Source organism: Bufo gargarizans, chromosome 2, assembly GCF_014858855.1.
Source record: "Bufo gargarizans isolate SCDJY-AF-19 chromosome 2, ASM1485885v1, whole genome shotgun sequence".
Lineage (NCBI taxonomy): Eukaryota > Metazoa > Chordata > Amphibia > Anura > Bufonidae > Bufo > Bufo gargarizans.
The window spans coordinates 501110261-501129447 of NC_058081.1; the positions used below are offsets into that span (position 1 = coordinate 501110261).

Sequence of the window (19187 nt, forward strand, 5' to 3'; positions counted from 1 at the left end):
ATACAGGGGAGCAAATCCTGCACTTGTGGCCCGTTGCTAATGGCGATCCCCAGCAAAATGCATACGGTGGAGGATGCCCGCAGCGAACCACAAGTACCACAATAGACATCTCACACAAGGTAACAAGTGCGTATGTCATAATCAATATAACAATATAACAAAACAATAACAAATACAGGTGCACTCTGCAGTCTCACTAAACCCTCAAACTGATTTTAAAATTGAGAGATTAGTCAACATGTCCTACGGTGTAGAACATGTCTAAGCCCGGGCACCACGTCAAGGTTTCTTGTGTGAGATGTCTATTGTGGTACTTGTGGTTCGCCGCGGGCATCCTCCACCGTATGCATTTTGCTGGGGATCGCCATTAGCAACGGGCCACAAGTGCAGGATTTGCTCCCCTATATATATGCACGACTGCATGTGGGTTTGAGCACCTCCTGCTAATGCCACCTTGTCTTTTTTGGTTTGTATATATAGATTCCTGGAGGTGTATAAACTCCAATTCAAATGTGCCTGTTTTCCATCTACAGGCCACATTTAGGTGCACCTGTGAGGCCTGGGCCATATCAGTCAGTCTTGAGTGGGACTCACAGACTCCTCCCTCCTCCCATTGCAAGCATGGTTACATGCTGGAGGTAACTGGTGAGCTGTTTGTGAGTCGGCCTCATGCTCCTGTAATTTGCCCACTGGCTCCTGGTATCGCCCATACGGCTCAGGTAGGAGAGCGTTAGGTCTCGGGCTACTTGAGAAACCTTGACGTGGTGCCCGGGCTTAGACATGTTCTACACCGTAGGACATGTTGACTAATCTCTCAATTTTAAAATCAGTTTGAGGGTTTAGTGAGACTGCAGAGTGCACCTGTATTTGTTATTGTTTTGTTATACTCCCCTTTTTTTATATGATTATTTGTATAAAAATGTGTTCACGATGTGTCCTTGAATAAAAAATATACCCCACACTGTGCCCCTGAATAAAAATAAAAATATGCCCCATACTGCATCCGTTGAATAAAAAACTGCTCCACTTTGTGCTTCTAGAACAAAAAATGACCCATACTGTAGCCCATAAATAAAAAATTCTCTACACTGATCCCCTTGAAAATATGCCCCTGAATGAAAAATTATCACTGTTGTGCCCCTTGAATAAAAGAACATTACTTCACTGTACATACTGATTAGGATATGACCCCCCCACTCTGTGCCCCCTGAGTAAAAAATGCCCCATGCTGTGTCCTGTGAGTAAAAAAAAATGCCCCAAACTGTAATGCCTAACTAAAAAGTGCCCCAACTTTGTGCCTACCAGTTAAGTTATGGCTTCCATGCTGTGCCCCTTTCCCCATGCATAAAAAAAATGTCCATACAGGTCCTTTCTACTTACCTCCCAACAGTCCCATGCCACCTCCCACCATTGCCACACAGGAGATTTGGCTTCTTTAGGCCAGGCTTTAGAGGGATGACAAAGATGTCTTAAGAACATGGATACAGTTGAATCCAGCTGTCCACTCAATCCATCTAAAATGAGGGCCCCCTTCTTAGAAAGGTCCATAGTGTCGCCTGAGGAAAGTGCTCCTATTGCAGCAATGATAAACTGGCCCTGACCAATGGAACCACTAGATCCTTCAGCCGTATGCAAACATCATATGTACAGGACTTATGGACAGGGGTTGTCATGGTTACACAACCCCTTTAACTATCTGGGTACTCTGTTTCTATGTTATGCCAGCATTCCTTTTCAATCCCATGTGGGTCCTCCAATCTCTTGCTGTGAATCCGCTAGGTTTTGAGAGTAAACCCGTGTGTGTGACCGATACAATCACCACTGAAGAGGACACTACTGCCTCAGATGGCCTTCACACCCAGAGTTTGCACCTTTAATCCCTTGTGCCAATACCTCTGGAAATCAGCTATATGTAAGCAGCATCTTTGCCTAATTTACTAATTAGACAGTGTTAATTGGGCACTGTATGACTGTATTGTTTGGGCACTATATGGTACAAGGAACATTAATAGAAGATACTGCACTGGGCATCATTCAAGTTAAGTTTTTTTAAAATATGTTATTAGCTTCCCTGCACTTTGCCCCCAAAAACTTTCAGCCTATAGAACCCCTTTAAGGCTTGCTCCAATGTCAACCACAAAACTGTACTTTATGCTAAGCTGCCACCTGTCTTTAGATCCCTTCCTAGAAGAATGTTAAACTTGAGTGAATTTTCCTGATTCCTCGATAATAAAAACTTTGCAAGTTGCTACTGTACTCTGCTATACAGGGAAACCTTGCCTAAACTCAAAGGTTGCTTAGTATGGATACCAGTGCCCTACAGTGCACCATGGGAGCTGTAGTTGAACAAGCAGCTGGCAGGCCACAGGTAGCACACTACCCGTGATTTAAATGTAAAGGCAGATAATAATTGAATGGTGTATTGTGAGCTCCCCCTAGTGGAAAAGAGTGTGAACCTCCTGAATAAGGAATATCACCTGATGCTACACGACATCAAATTTCAGATATACCCTGCAAACTTGTCAACTTTCTCAAAATGTCTAATCCCAGATGTCAAGATCCCAGAAGAACATTCCTGGAAATCTCCCACATCCTGACTAAATATTCACCTGGGCTCTGTATCAATCTGGATCTGTTTAGTGGTTCTGGTCTATGGTTTGTTTGTATTTATCAAGGGGGTCCATTCTAGGGTCTGTATCTACTGAGAGGATCTTTTCTTGGTTCTGTATCTACTAACAGGATCTGATTTGGGATCTGCATTTATTTATTGGGTTTGGTCTGGGATCTGTATCTACTAAGAGGATCTGATCTGAGATCTGGATTTAATTCGGGGGTTTTGACTGTAGTCTAAGGTCTGTATCTACTAAGAGGGTCTAGTCTGGGATCTGTAATTTGGGGGTGTGATGAAAGGCGTTATATGCAATACTTTGGAGGATGTCCTATGTAAATGTGTGGGGCATAAGGAAAACATTTTGGGGCAGCACAGCGGGCAAGCCACCTACTAGTTTCTCAAAAGTCGGCAGATACGTGCATAGGTGTGGATCCAATAGCGTGATCCAGGGGCGTAGCTAAAGGCTCATGGGCCCTGGTGCAAGAGTTCAGCTTGGGCCCTCTACTTTGTGGCAAGGGACACGGAAACACATAGCCTTCCTGCCACCTGAGGCAAAAACTGAACCCTCCACCTAATCCAAATTCTTGACCTAACCCCTTCCCTCCAGCCAGAGGTGTAACTTGACCAGCATGTACTTTCTATAATACCAGTGTCCTCTTATATGGCACAAGGGTCTTTGGCCCCCTCAGGCTCCTGGGCCCGATAGCGACTGCTACCTCTGCACCCCCTATAGCTACGCCCCTGGCGTGAACAATAGTACAATTCTCATATGTGGTTTTAAACAGTTTATTTCCTTGCAAATATCCCATTTGTAATAAAACACACATACATATTGATTAGTTGATTAAATGCGCTCATTGCTCTAAATCATTGGATTATACATTGACCATCAGGACTCTTTGTCATCTATACAATCTCACAGTTCATCGGTGTCACATGTTGTTCTGCTTCTTGTAATCATCAAGCTAAGGTTATGGCCACATGGTTGGCCGCATCCAGCCTAGCCACACCCACCCCAGCAGCCAATGGCAGGCAAGATTTTACCGCAAAAACATGCAGTCATTGACCACCACTGATGAAAGTGAGTTTGCCATGTGACTGTACCCTATGAGGTCCAGCCTTGGAAGTCGTCACTTGTGTCTGATTTTCACTATGTATATATCATGATGCAAAATTGCAGTTTAGGAAATTTGACCACTGGGTAAGTATATCTAAATTGCTGTGCATGGATTAGGCATATACAAAAATCATAGGGCCATCTCAGTATGGGCGTACCCCCAAAAGGAATATAAGGGTGTATGTTTATAGACATGCTAACTTAATACTATAATTTTCTAGGGGACAGAGCTTTGTTTTTCTGACATATTGTTCCAAGTTCGATGGTTCTGCCTGCTTACACCTACCCACAGGGGAGTTCTCTGGGTATGGATTTACATACTGTATAAGCTCCCCCTACTGGCAGTCGCAGGTAAATAGAATTTTAACATCTAACCCAAACCTTTAGAAGTGAAGCAGCTGGCCTCACTGTCAGCATATTCCCAAATCAGTGACCTGGTCTGCCTCCATGTACACTATATGGACTAAATGGTCAAATAAAAATAAAAGTATAATTTCAACTTTTTTCATGTTTAAATTTGGAACGAAATTGGCAATAATTGCAGGAATTATATTCCCACTGACCAGCATTCTAGACCCAACAAAAGTGGCATCATGTTTTACCCAATATGACTACCAACATTGGTGTTGCAGTTGACTTTTGTAAACTCAATTAGTTCTTGCATGGTGGTCAGAAGACATTTACCTGGCCTTCTATTGGAATGTGACTTACGAGAGAAGACTGCTGGAAAATGACCGGTGGTATGCCTGGTCTACAGTACATATGATGATAATAATATTGACAAGATATAAACACCCCAAGTCTCAATTATATCCTCCCTAAACCCAAGAGATATTACTACAAAATGCTACTGCCCCTTTCTCCTGCTATGTACATGTCTAATCAAAGGTAAATACTTTGTTCTTCACAGTCATCTAGCACAGTGTTACGGTTTTAAAGAAATTGTGCCCCCCTCCACCAAAAACAACACTACAAAGTACAGAGTACATTCCCCCCCTTCCCTTCCGATACTACAAGTAGAAAGGTAGATAATTTGTTATGCCATCTTGCTTCCGGCACCAGTGCCCCCAGATGTCTTCTTGATGGGCTTCCATATTTGCTATCAGTCCACCATCTTGTCCTGCTTCTTCCCTTCCTTTTTCTTCTTTTTAGACTCTGTGAGACACAACAAAAGCTGCAAGTTATTATGAACTGGTCAGATCTTTTAAAGGCAATAGGCTAGATGTATGAAAACTAGTAAAAAGAAAGTGCCTCATGGAGGAACAAAAATGGCTGAACATGGAAGGCTTACAGTTCCATAGCATGGATGGACAGAAGATGGTTATAATCTTTACTACCAAAAATACCAGCCAAATACAGCTATAGAAGGGGTTAATATCAGTATCCCTGGTGATCTAGGCCAAGGAAGGAATTAATATCAGGATGTTTGTTGGTCTAATGTAGTAAAGGGGTTAATGTCAACATCCCTGATGGTGTAGAGCATTATCAGAGGCAGTAAGGGGAAGGAGAACTGTGATAAGGCACACAGAATTATGTAGAATTGCTCTTCTCTTTTGTACTATTTTTGAGTGTCAGTCTTTACTGTGATTCTCATGTTGTATTCATAAACCAGGAAATGAAAAATGAGCAGGGTGCCACACTGCATGGTGATGTGGGAGATCTTTATACTGGGTATGCAGAGAATTGCCTCTATTATAAAGACCGAGAATTGCATAACAGAAATTTCCAGCTGGGAGCCTCTGCCGCAGGTAAGTGCATGCATTATACAGTCCACTGTGATCATTAATGCAGACGGAGGGAGCTGGTCATATTCCGTATCCGTCTGAAGAATATAATAAATATGTATTTCTTGACTTGCTGTGTGGCCCCCATACGGTTAGATGACAGGTGGGCAACGAAGGGGACGCCATTAATTCTGCCTGTTTTCAGCAATCCATCGACTGTGACCGCGTGAAACGTATGAGGGCTCAGAGAGAGCGGAGAAGTCAGATCACAAAGAGGCCTTTAAGGGGATGGATCTGCTTTGAATTCTGGATGTTGTGTCACTCATCATTGCCATGCTACACGAGGAAGAAAGCAGCAGGCAGCCACTGGAGGAAGCGGGTCATGACTGGCTGCGCTCTCTTCTGCACTTCCTTCCTTCGCTGGTTTTATTTACCCTGGTTTTGATGGTTTTTGTGATTTTTTTATTTTATTACTTTCTATATACTGTATGCAGTATGAGCTCTTTTTTATACCTAAAGCTCTATGGACCTGTAAGGGTTAAGGAGAATATGTCACCAGGTTTATGGTGCCATATCTCAGGGAAGTATAAACTAGTGACAGAAAACTTGATTCACACAGCCACTCCAGGTAACATTGATGATTAAGTCACCGCTTCATTTTGCCCAGAAACTGTTATTTCAGTCATTATAACCGGCCGAGGCTACACATAGACCTATTGGCTGCAGTGGTGGATTAAGTGGACCAAAGGCCCTAGGAAATTAGCAAAAACTTTGGCCCAATACTTCTCTTCCCCACCTCCACCCTTCTTCGTGTTTCTATAGCCACTTTGTGTGCCACAAATTCAAGTCTACTCTAGTCTTGCGCCAGTTTCTGGCAGAAGTTACAGTCAATAAGGCGGATGTCAGGAAACCCCGTCCCTCCCACTAAGCCTCACCCCTTTCCTCACCATTTCACAGAAGTGGCAAGAAGCTGAAAAAGTCGTACATTTTGGACTCAAGAGAAATGCATAAACGTTTTTTTTTACTGATTTTTAACTGAGTTTTTTTAACTGATGACTTAGCCTCTGGATAGTATTCCAATCCAAGGTGATGAATCTGCACGCTTTACTGGTATAGGGATATTGGGGGAGGTGCTATATACACTTTATAAACTTCTAATGTCCACTTCACATTATGCTTGAAAAAGACTATTATGTAGTTGAAACGTTGCACTTTCTTTGGCTTTTTTGCACATTTTTCTATGGACCAATTATGAATAAAGAACTTCTAATGGTTATGCTACCGTCAACTTTGATTGGAATAGTGATCTAATGACCATTGTGTGGATCTGGGGTCACGGATGGGCTGATGCATTCCTGTGAAAGTCTACATGGTACGTTGGTGCTGTTCTCAACTAGTGTTTTTTTCCATCCTCTGGATAGGTCATCAGTATCTGATCGGTGGGGGGTCCGACACCCAGGACCCCCACCATTCAGCTGTGAGAGAGGGCAGCGGCACTCACAGTAAGCTGCAGCCTTCTCGCAGCTCACCAAGCACAGGGCCGTACATTGTATAGAGGCTGTGCTGGGTATTGCAGCTCATCTACATTCACTTCCCCGATGTTGAATGGTCAGAGGATAGGTCATCAGTAAAAAACTATCGGAAAACCCCTTTAAAGGGGTTCTTCAGAATTTTGATATTGATGGTCTATCTACAGGACAGGCTATCAATTTCAAATCGGTGGGGGTTTGATTCCTGGCACCCATTCTGATCAGCTGCACGAAGAGGCCATAGGCCAGTGACGTCATGTTCATCAGTCACATGGCCTAGGCGCTGCTCAGTCCCATTCAAGTGAATGTGGCTGAGTTGCAATACCAAGCACTGCTATTAAATGGACGGTGTTGTGCTTTTTAAACTGGAAGGGGGCCGCTGCACTCACCAGAGCTCCAGTGAGCCGAACAGCTTATCAGCGGGACTCAGGAGTCAGACCTTCACTGATTTGATATGGATGACGTATCCTGAGGATGCGCCATCAATATATATATATCACGGAGTACACCTTTAAACAGTAATTGCTCAATGCAAAGTTTTTATTCACATCACCTGTTAACTGGCGGAACAATCTGAAAATACTTTCAGCCGTACAACGGTATTGCCGATGGTTTCCCTAACAATCTATGGCTTGCAAATTGAGTTAGGTAGGAAGTAGACAATCTGAAAACTGCTGACAGTAAACCCGCAATAAATCTGAGCCCTATACCTCCCCTTTAAACACCCCGCTACGCACAGCGCCCATGTTATATTTTCCCACAATGTTACAAGATAATGGGATACTTTCCGCAATAGTTTTTTTTATTATACTAGGGAATTGACTTTTAAGCCTCATTTTGTGCTCTCAGTGGAAGCGGCAAATCTATTGCTTTTTGTTGTTTGCTCCTATCACTCCCCCCTCACGCAACGCTATTTGATTGCCAGGCTTTCAATTACAAAAAGCACTTAAATTTCATGGAATGTTGCACTGCCCATGTAGCAGCATTTCCTCCAGATCTGTGCCTAAAATAATCTCCTGTCGTTATCAGGTGCATAGCTGAGCAGCGGAGATTTTTCACATTACAGCCGAGCGGCTGCCAACCTCGATTCAGCGACTTCTCCATCTTCTTCTCTCAATAATAAGCCATTGTCTTATTCCTGGGCATCCATACAAAACTTATTTAGCCTCGGCCCCCCTTGTCGTACCAGGGTAGGAATAATGCATCTCATTCCCTGCACACATCAAAGGTGACCCCATGGGGCTACATAAATTCATTACAGTCTCTAGCTTTACGTGGAAACAAGAAACCATAATGGTTCTAGGTCAATGGCGCTGTATAACAGGTGGGCCCCGGGATAAGATACGGGGGAGGGGAGGTGATTGTGCTCCACTGTAAAAACGACATCTGTATATGACAAAGGGACCTTTTTTTCCAGGACTGAGTGGAAGCCAAGGTTAGAATTTAATTATAGAACCAGGCTGGACGTGAAGTGAACATATCTGTGCGTACAGAAGTAATTGTGCTATATATGCACAGTGCGGCATTGTTACATAGACTAGACCTTTAAGCTATTGAACACGTGAATGGGTATTTGTTCTAGCCACAAATATGGGACTGCAACATAGCAATGTGGCTCGTAAAGGCTGAAAAATGTCTTATTATTCTACAAAGTTGACCCAGAGGAATAAAAAAAAAAAAAACCTCAAGAGGTAGAAGCCAATTTTCTTCATTTTGGGAAAAAAATCCCTTCATGACTCCAAATCTTCCTGGATCATGGAACCTTCTCCAGAAATCTAGTAACTATAACCTGTAATATTACTCTCCAGAAATACATACAGGAACCTCTTGAATTCCTTTATTGTACTCACCATCACCACCTCCTCAGGCAGAGAGTTCCATAGTCTCACTGCTCTTACCATAAAGAATCCTCTTCTGTGTTGATGGGGAAACCACCTCCTTCCCTCTAGACCATGGATGTCAAACTCATGGTCCTCCAGCTGTTGCAAAATTACAACTTCCAGCATGCTCTGATAGCTGTAGGATGTCCAGGCATGATGGGAGTTGTAGTTTTGCAACAGCTGGAGGGCCGTGAGTTTAATATCACTGCTCTAGATGTAGAGGATGTCCCCTTGTTACCATTAGGGTCTATTCACACATCCGTAGTTCTGGGTCAGCATCCGTTCCACTATTTTGCGGAACGGGTGAGGACCAATTCATTTCAAAATGTGGAACGAACACGGCCGGTATCCATGATTTGCGAATCCGCAATTTGCGGACCGCAAAACACTTATGGACGCGTGACTAGACCCTTGGGTATAAATTAATCATGTGAGAGATCCGTACTAGACCACTTTAATAACTTACAGCATGGAACTTGCTATAGGGGGAGCAGAAGTAGTAGTTGCATCCAAGTCCTGGTGCCTTGAGGGTGCCTAAAGGCTCCTCTACCACATAAGAAGCCATCAATGTTATAAACGGTGCAGTAGGGTTATTACAAATTTTGTAAATGTGCCCTGAAGGTCTATGTGACACTGAATATGATTCTCCCACTACTAGTGCTATTTTCTTGAGATCATACCTACTCCTGCTGGAACAGGCAAGCCTCAAGCTTTTTGCATATGTATGCAGTGAGCTCCCCCTAGTGGAAGCAAAAGACAGACAACATTGTGTCCTTAAATTCTTATGTTGTGTGAAGGGAAATGCAAAACTGGTCACTTTTTCTGAAACTGCTTTTGGGGCACTCTGTTAACATTGATTATGTGGCAAACGTTCCGGCAGTTTTCATGAGGGGCATTCTGTTGTCACTATTGTTTATGTGACATACTTTATGGACCCTATTGTGTATGTAAAGCCCTTTGCTGGTACTGTTTATGTGCATTAAATTTGCCAGCAAGGCTGTTTTTGGAAGCAATCTGCTGGCACTGTTTATAAGAGGGATTCTGCTGACACTGAATATGTGGGGCACTTTGCTGGTGCTGTGTTTATGAAGACTGTCTGTTGGCACTTTTTATAAGGAGGCACTCTGCCAGTAGTGTTCATGTGGAAACCTTGTTGGTGCTATTCTTATGAAGGCATTTTGCTGGCGCTGTTTATCAGGAGGCACTTTGCTGGAATCGCTTTGGGCACCTTATTTGTTCTGTGTTCATGAAGGCAGTCTGCTGGCACTGTTACAATTGGGCATTCTGCTGGTGCTTTATTTGGGACACTTGCTGCAAACCTTGGAGGAACGGAAGATGGGAGTGGTAGTGACTCTTGCTGCAATAATTATTAAAAGTAGCAATCCTCACACCAATGCTCCTTAGGCCCGGGGCAGTGATAGGAGGGTGTACCCTTTCTTCCCTCAGGGCACACCTTGATGTTTAGGCTCTTGCCTGATAGTAGTTGGGGTGACCTTGGTGTTATAAGGTGTTATACAGGTGCAAGGCAGGAGGTATAAGTACTGTGGCTGGTGAATGGTGCTGGAGTCAGTAACCAGGCCAGTTGTAGAAAATGAACAAGACTCTCTACTAAAGTGCAGAATGGTAGTTGTAGTACATACAACAATATCAAAACGCAGTTCCAAGAAATTGACAGTTCATATATTTCCAGTTAGGAATGTATGTGTATAGGCCAGGATGGGAATTGTAGTGCTCTGTCCTCCATCGCTCCCAAGAGTCTCTGTGCAGAATCTAAGGCTGGCAATATTACTCTCGCATTGGTGGCTGTAATTCCGAGCTGGGGGATACAGGATTAAGATACAGTGGGCCAGACCGTGTCCAAGTTTGAAGGGTGTCCCTCTCACTGCAGTAAAGTCCCTATCGGCCTGAGAGCTCATGCACACAAATGTGTGCCAGCCAGGCCCATGCTGCGGACTGCAAATTGTGGTCTGCAATGCACAGGCACCGATCATATATGTGGACGCAGGACCCATTCACTTGAATGGGGTCCGCTATTGCCATCCGACAGGTCCGCAGTGAAAAAAAGCAGTGCATGCACAACTTTTTTGCAGTGCAGAGGCACGGACAGAAAACCCATGGAAGAACTCCACAATGCTTCTGTGGGCTTCTGATCTGTGCCTCTGTTCTGCACCGCACCATACCTCCTGGATTGCAGACCCATTCAAGTGAATGCCGCAATATGGGTCCGGCCAGGCAATGGGCGTGTGCATTCCTCTTTTCCTGGAATACTGTATAGTGCATATGGTTTTCTCAGAGATAGTGATTGTCTGGGATGAAGGTCTAGTTCTAGGAGGAGTGAGCACATGTAGCTCCCTCTCACTTCCCCCACTAGCACACTACACTCTGAGCTAAGGGAGTCCATTAGCTAACTTCCTACATGGGCAGAGTCAGTATTATTAACTCCAATTGATTCATGCATAACATTACATGAACAAGAACAGCTTGCAAGTACCCTATTTTGGGGTACTGTATACTTTGCTGGTGCCTGTGTTTATTATGGCAGTCTGCTGGCACTGTCTTGTAAGGGGACACTCTGCTGCCAGTGTCTATGTGTGACAGTTTGCTAGGTGCAGCACCCCAGTGAAGGGCGTATCTGCAAATGGTTTGTTATTTAATGTTATTTAATATAATGTTATGCCATGTCTTGGCATGCTATGTATTGCACCCAGTATAGCCATGTATGGATTGTACAGCCAGGGTTAACAATCCTGGCTCAGCCCTTGTAGGAAGCTAGGTGTTGTCTGGCTCTACTCATGGCCTGAGGTTGTTCTAGGGAGAGTTTAGAGAGAGAAGAACCTGTTGCCTCATGCTCCCTCTCCTTAGACCCACAAAGCTTCAGAGACTGAAGCAAGATCTACAGGAAGAGAGAGCGAGAAAGCGAGTAAGATAAAGAAAAACATGTAATCTGCATGGCCAAGCAGGAGTCAGGAAGGTAACCTGCTACTACAGCCATTTAGACTTTGCTGCAGTGAGGGACACTGTTAAGACAACCTTCGCACCTGGACATGTCCTGACCAGACATGCCTTTGGACACTACACCCATTATTACATGAGTACTATTGTCCATCACAGATTCTGTTGGAAGAGACTTGAGACAGATAGAGAGTGAAGAGGGCCTTAACGCCCATTCTTGCCCAAATCCATACATCGCCATCCGAGGAGAGAATTGTACTGTGTACAGTTGGAACTATGTCTGCTATAATTGGATATACTACAACCCCCATTTTGCACTTGTATAAAGAGAGACATTTGTTCTACTACCTGTGGGCTCCTACACCATACACTGGCCATTGCACTCCACACCCCCTACCTTGTACCTATAAAGCCACTGTGATTGACTGTTACAGCCAGAGCCACCACCACTCCCATCCTCTTCTCTGGCTCCTCCTGGGTCGCTGCAATGGTGCTGTGTTTATAATGAGATGCTGCTTGCACCATTAGTAAGGAGGCATTTAGCTGGTGGTGTTTATGTGTGACGCTTTGTTGGTGCTGTGTTTATCATGGCGGTCTGTTGGCACTGTATGTAAGGGGGCACTCTGCTGGCAGTGTTTATATGTGACGCTTAGTTGGTGCTGTGTTTATCATGGCAGTCTCCTCGCACTGTATGTAAGGGGGCACTCTGCTGGCAGTGTTTATATGTGACGCTTAGTTGGTGCTGTGTTTATCATGGTGGTCTGCTGCCAGTATTAAAAGATTCACTCTAGTGTAAATAAGGGCAATTTGGCATTTGTGGGGCATGGCCTGTGTACAAGGGTGAGGTTTTATCAGCAATCAATTGCTGATTCTTTTCGTGACGGGGGGGGGGGGGGATTTTGTGGATTTCGATTGTGTCTTTGTAAGCTCCACATGACAAGCCCTCTAAAAATAACTGGACATACAATAAAGCCACATACAAGGTTTCATCGCCCCTATTCTTCTCCTGCCCTCCCCTCATGTAGAAGCCTTCTGGCCTGACCAAGGAAATAATAGCAACCATTGTAGACAGCCTATGAAATGAACATTATGAAAATGCTGTCTGCTGCGCTCCCCTGGGACTCTGTTATAGCAGTCGCTCTGCTGATCCTATCTTGTACGTTAGGGCTCTGAGACAGGACAGTCTCCATAAAGAGTCTTATCTCCTCAACCATTCACAATTTGCTTCCTACAGAAATGGTTGAAAACACTATGCAATCAGAGATATAGACACTTCTTCTTTTCAAGAATTAAGAGGTGGGGGCTTTACTTTTGTTTGCATCTACGGTCTGTCACTGTGAAGCAAATATAATCTCTAGCGTCTCTGTAATGTCACTCACATATTTTACTTCGTTTTTACTCGTGTAGTGAGGAAATATTCTCTTTTGCTACATGGAAATTGTCAACAAGTTGATGTTGACGGATCTGCAACTCTTCTGATTAGTATCAGAATTAGGGTAATGAGCCAATGAGACCCACAGTCGATTCATTCCTCTACACCCCTGTGCAATGAAACTAATAGGAAGCAGATAGTAACAAAATCAGTCAACAGCAGCATGTTGATGATTTCTGTTCAGGAACAGAAGATTGTTTTGCTAGGTTGAAAATACATAGGGGTTAATTTATGATTAGATATATGCCTCTTTTTTGCTTATATCTGTCGCAGATTCGGTCGCAAAGCTGATTTGTACCCCTTCCACATCACGTACGGCAGTTTAAAAAGGGTGCATGGCATGGGCAGAGAAGAGGGCAGGCCAGCAGACTCGTCTATTTTATCATTTTCTATGCCAGTTTTTGCATAGAAAATTATCTAAATCTACGCCAGCAGGGGAGCTGGCGTAGATTTAACGCTATTAGGCCCGATGTTGGATGCGCCGAAATTATGTAGAGGCCGGCAACAAGCACCAATGCAGGGGTACTAAGACCGACATCTAAGGCTACTTTCACACTAGCGTTCGATCGGATCCGTTCTGAACGGATCCGCTCATAATAATGCAGACGGAGGCTCCGTTCAGAACGGATCCGTCTGCATTATTTTAGCATATAAAAGCTAAGTGTGAAAATAGCCTCGGACGGATCCGTCCAGACTTTCAATGTAAAGTCAATGGGGGACGGATCCGCCTGAAGATTGAGCCATATTGTGGCATCTTCAAACGGATCCGTCCCCATTGACTTACATTGTAAGTCTGGACGGATCCGCACGCCTCCGCACGGCCAGGCGGACACCCGAACGCTGCAAGCAGCGTTCAGCTGTCCGCCTGTCCGTGCGGAGGCGAGCGGAGCGGAGGCTGAACGCCGCCAGACTGATGCAGTCTGAGCGGATCCGCTCCATTCAGACTGCATCAAGGCTGGACGGAAGCGTTTGGGTCCGCTCGTGAGCCCCTTCAAACGGAGCTCACCAGCGGACAGCCGAACGCTAGTGTGAAAGTAGCCAAGACGCTGGTCTAATTGTCTTACCCTGGGTTCACACCTGAGCGTTGCGCAAACGCGCGTTTTACGCGCGTTTTTGTCGCACGTTTTTATGCGCGTTTTTTGTAATAGTAAACGCGCGTTTGACGCGCGTTTGTGTCATTGACTGCAGTGTCCTATGGCCACAAACGCGCGTCAAAACACCCCAAAGAAGCTCAAGTACTTGTTTGAGCGTCAAGCGTTTTACAGCGCGTTCGTACGCGCTGTAAAACGCCCAGGTGTGAACCATTCCCATAGGGAAGCATTGGATTTCATGTCTTGAGCGTTTTACAGCGCGTTTGAACGCGCTGTAAAACGCTCAGGTGTGAACCCAGGGTTAATAAATGACCCCAATAATATCTTTTAGCTATAGAAGTAAACTCAAATTCCAGTGCTGTTAACCTTTTAATGACATGGGATTTTTTTTCTGTTTGCCTCACTGCATTTTGGGATACATATAACTTTTTCTGTTATTGGAGAGGTTACGAATTTGGGAATACCAGCTATGTATCAATAAAGATAGAAAGAGGCAGCACTATGAGAACACAGCATCAGGAGTCACATACAGTCAAATATCAAAGAAGCTGCAACACCCCAGAGTCCAATAAATACATGAAACAATTACATCATCAAGTGCAATTAACAAAAAAACTGCCTGAAAGAAAAGCTGTATTCAATATCCATAGCAACCAATGACAGCACAGCTTTCATTTTACCAGAGCACTTTAAGAAATGAAAGCTGAGCTCAGATTGGTTGCTATCAGCACACAAGACACCTATCAATGTGTCACATATAAACAATGTGATATACAGTTTATGAATAGTGATGAGCGAACTTCTGTTTTAAGTTCGGCGTCTAAAGTTCGGCTTCCGGTTAGCGGAGAATCCCGATATGGTTCCCGATATGGATTCCGACCTCCGTTGTGGTCCGTGGTAGCGGAATCAATAATGGCCGATTATTGATTCCACTACCACGGACCACAACGGAAGTCGGAATCCATATCGGGAACCATATCGGGATTCTCCGCTAACCGGAAGCCGAACTTTAGACGCCGAACTTAAAACAGAAGTTCGCTCATCACTATTTATGAAGATCAACCAATCGCTGCAAAGCATTTATTTTACCAGAACTAGAGATGAGCGTATCTATTCGCAGATTCGAAGATTCGTTCCGAATCTCCAATTTTTTTAGACACTGGATAGAACCCTAATCTTTTCTGGTTCAATTCAGACAAATCTTGTAAAACGGAGCCCAGCACATAAGCAATCAATAGTGTCAGATGTGGCCAAGCAATAACCGCAGTAAATAAAAGTAGTTACAGGTACACCTGACGCTGTATCAGACCGAGGGGACGGGCGAGGGAAAATGAAAAAATTAACGAATCGAGATAGGAGCTTTTCATAAAAATCTTTGTTTTAGAGGACTAGAGGGGGCTGTATACCAATTTCCAGGGCAATAGGAACAACATTAGTTCGGAACGAATAGATTCGGACACAAACCCAACTTTTTGTAAGATTAGACAAATCCGAAATCTTGGAAGATTCACTCATCTCTAACCAGAGTAAGAATTGAAAGCTGGGCTATGATTGTGCTCATTCACATTACAATGTCCGACCAATGCAGCCATCTTAGGTAACGGGAACGCATAGTTTGTGACAATATTGAATGTTGAATTTTCTAGCAGAATTCATAAGCCGTTTCTGTAATACTGCATATAAAGGATCTCCAAGGGCTAGCTCACATGGCGGATTTTGTAAATGCAGAATCCGCTGTGTCCTGCGTGGCAGGAACCTCTGTGGTCTCTGCCACAGTTTTTTGGTTTGAATGCCGTGGATCCATGTGCTCACATTGAATGGAGCTTAACCGTAAGCAGGCACCTGCCACGGTTTCCAGGGACATTTGTCCAGACACTGCACTAGGAAAGGACATGGCCTTTCTTGTTGTGGTGTTAAGGCACCCTGCACACGAACATGTGCACCCCGTGGTCCTGCTGCGTCCCGCAAAATGCAGGCCGCAATGCATGAGCGCAGTCCGTGGGGCAGCCGCAGCGGATTGTGGACATATTTACTTGAATGGGTCCGCGATCCGGCCGTTCCGCAAAAAGATAGGACATGTTCTATCTTTTTGCGGAACAGAAGTACGGGACGAAACCCCACGGATGCACTCCTCAGTGCTTCCTTAGGGTCCCGTTCCGTGCTTCCGCTCCGCACCATTCCGCATCTCCGGATTTGCAGACCCATTCAAGTGAATGGGTCCACATCCGTGATGCGGAATGCCCACGGAACGGCACCCGTGTAATGCGGATCCGCAAATGCGGTCCGCAATACTCCAATGGGAAGCACACGTTCATGTGCAGGGGGCCTAACTATGAATCACAGCCACAATTAAAGGGTTTGTCCAGATTTTATAAAGTAGTGCCCATTACTAGCTGATTGATGAGGTGCGTGTCTGACACCCCTCACCCCCGCTGATCAGCTGTTTGGCAATAGCTCTGGCACTGGAAGCTGACAACTCTGTCTACTTGCAACGCTGCTCCCACTGACTCCCTGACATAACAGAGCACTGCGGCAATGTGAACAGACCCTTACAGGCATTGAGCAGGGGCGTCTCTAGTTTATATACATTATTATTATTAAGATGTAATGCACCCTGCTTCTGGTTAATGAGCTCAGACACTGCACCTGCACCCACAGTCTCTCCACTGCTGTGGATTTCTCCTTTGACACCATGAAAGTAAATGGCAACGAGTGACTGTCAAAACGGAACGATTATCCGGAGCTTCCGCACTAAACATTGAGATTCGCTAATGCAGCTCTTAGGCCCAGATAATCTCCTCTCTCTTTCTCTCTTTCTCTTTAGCTCTTTGTCCAAATTCTTAAAGGCACAGGCTGCACAGTTCACATCACCTGATGCTTTTAAAATGTACACAGTCTCCATTTTAACACTTAGAGGACATGAGGATTTTCCATTTTTGCGTTTTCATTTTGAACTCCCTGCCTTTCTGGAGCCATAACTTTTTTATTTTTCTATTCAGATTCAAAAATCTCCATCTGTAGAGCTGAGGGTAATTTTTTGTGGGGTTTTCAATGATACCATTTTGGAGTGTGTAGGATTTTTTTGTTCACTTTTTATTCAATTTCTTTGGGTGGTGAAGCGAGAAAAAACAGCAAATCAGCCATTTTAATTTTTTTCCTCATTATGACGTTCACCATATGGGATAAATAGGTTTATAGTAAATAAAAGTTAATCAAAATGCATCCCAGTTAGTTTACATATACTGCAAGAAGGATATAATATCGGCAATGATCAGCAAGATATATTATCAGTTTAATGATTCTTTTCTCATCTGGAAGTTAAAGGGCTTTGCACATACAAAAATGTGACATACAGTGCTTTAAGTGACATTGCGCAAAAAGGGTTAAAAGGAAAATAACAGGTTATCCTACTGCAGTAAGGTTATGGGGATATACAGTCACACAGTGCACATCATCCCAGATGAGGGTACCACTGATGGTCTGGCACCAGTGGCAGACTGGCCTACCAGAGGATTTCCAATACCATAGTGGTCCAGGAAAAAAATTGGTGCTGCCTTTGGAACCAATAACTTGCCACTAAAGTATATTTCTATGATTCAAAACCTAGACTTTATTGATGATATTGGGGTTGGTGAGTCCCAAGAATAATATCTTCTGGTGGGACCAAGGAAACCCAGTCGACACTGTCTGGCACTCAAGGTTTGACATATGACATATGAGTCTTAATATTAAAGGTAGAGTAGTATTATTTAGTCATTAAACAGCGCTGTTATTCGATCTCTTGATGTATGAAGCAGGTTATTTGGTCTTTCTTGATATTATCTGGAGTATTGTATGGTGGTATTTACTTAGACATTGTGTGGCACTGCTACCTAAGCACTGTATAGTATAGTATATTTGTTCTTGTATATCATGGTTATTTCGGTGAATGTTCCTAATCTTTACTAAGAATTTTTGAGTTTGAAACGCGTAGACCAGTCATGGCTTATGTGCTCATATGTATTTTTAATGACCTTTATTACATTTAGTTTTTTATTTGGAGACATAGAGTGCTGGATTTTTTCCTCTTGAATGGTATATGGCCTGCTCCGGGCTCCGTGCACAGGTCTCTCCGAATCAAGTGGTCGAGCTGATTCAGCTTTCCTTTTCACCCTCCAACATATGGTTGAGCATGATCCTACTGTCCACTACAATGTGTGTAATGGATTGTTCAAATGATTCTCAGATCTCCTGGAATGTTATCATCTGCCAAAGAAACTGCCATGATGGTGAGGGAATTGATAAAGAGCCATGTAGGAGGTGCTCTGTAATGGACAGCGCTCTCTCTTTCCCTGCAAAACACTTTTTGGAGATCTAGGGGCGCAAACATGCTTCTCTTTATGCCCCTTCCTCAGTGTATCTGTACTGCTTGAACAAGTCCTTGGCATTTGGCATGAAGTCAGGGCACAGGGCTTTCCCATTGCTGTGCGCAAGGCAAATTCTATTCATAAGGCTAAGGCCTCATGCACACGACCGTTGTTGTGTTCCGTTCCGCAAAATGGGGTTCCGTTGTTCCGTGATCCGTTTTAGTTTCCGTGTGTCTTCCTTTATTTTTGGAGGATCTCCAGACATGAAGGAAAGTAAAAAAAAAAATCTAAGTCAAGTTTGCCATGCAAATGATAGGAAAAAAACGGAAGCGGACGACAATCTTGTGTGCCTCAGCGTTTTTTTCACAGTCACATTGAATGGGTCTGCAAACCGTTTTCCGTGAAAAAAATAGGACAGGTTATATATTTTTTACGGGCTGGAACCACGGATCACGGACGTGGATGACAAGCGGTGCATTAGCCGAGTTTTCAATGGACCCATTGA

General features: G+C 44.0%; 1 protein-coding gene across 1 annotated transcript in view; it reads right to left on the minus strand.

The window, feature by feature from the left end:
* Positions 1-3383: 3383 nt before the first annotated feature.
* The window catches only part of PTN (pleiotrophin), a 94688-nt gene continuing 78884 nt past the window's right edge, over positions 3384-19187 (minus strand). Inside the window, exon 5 of the mRNA XM_044277909.1 lies at positions 3384-4883. Within this exon, the coding sequence (XP_044133844.1) occupies positions 4831-4883 (53 nt within the window). The 3' untranslated portion in view covers positions 3384-4830. The remainder of the gene's footprint in view (positions 4884-19187) is intronic.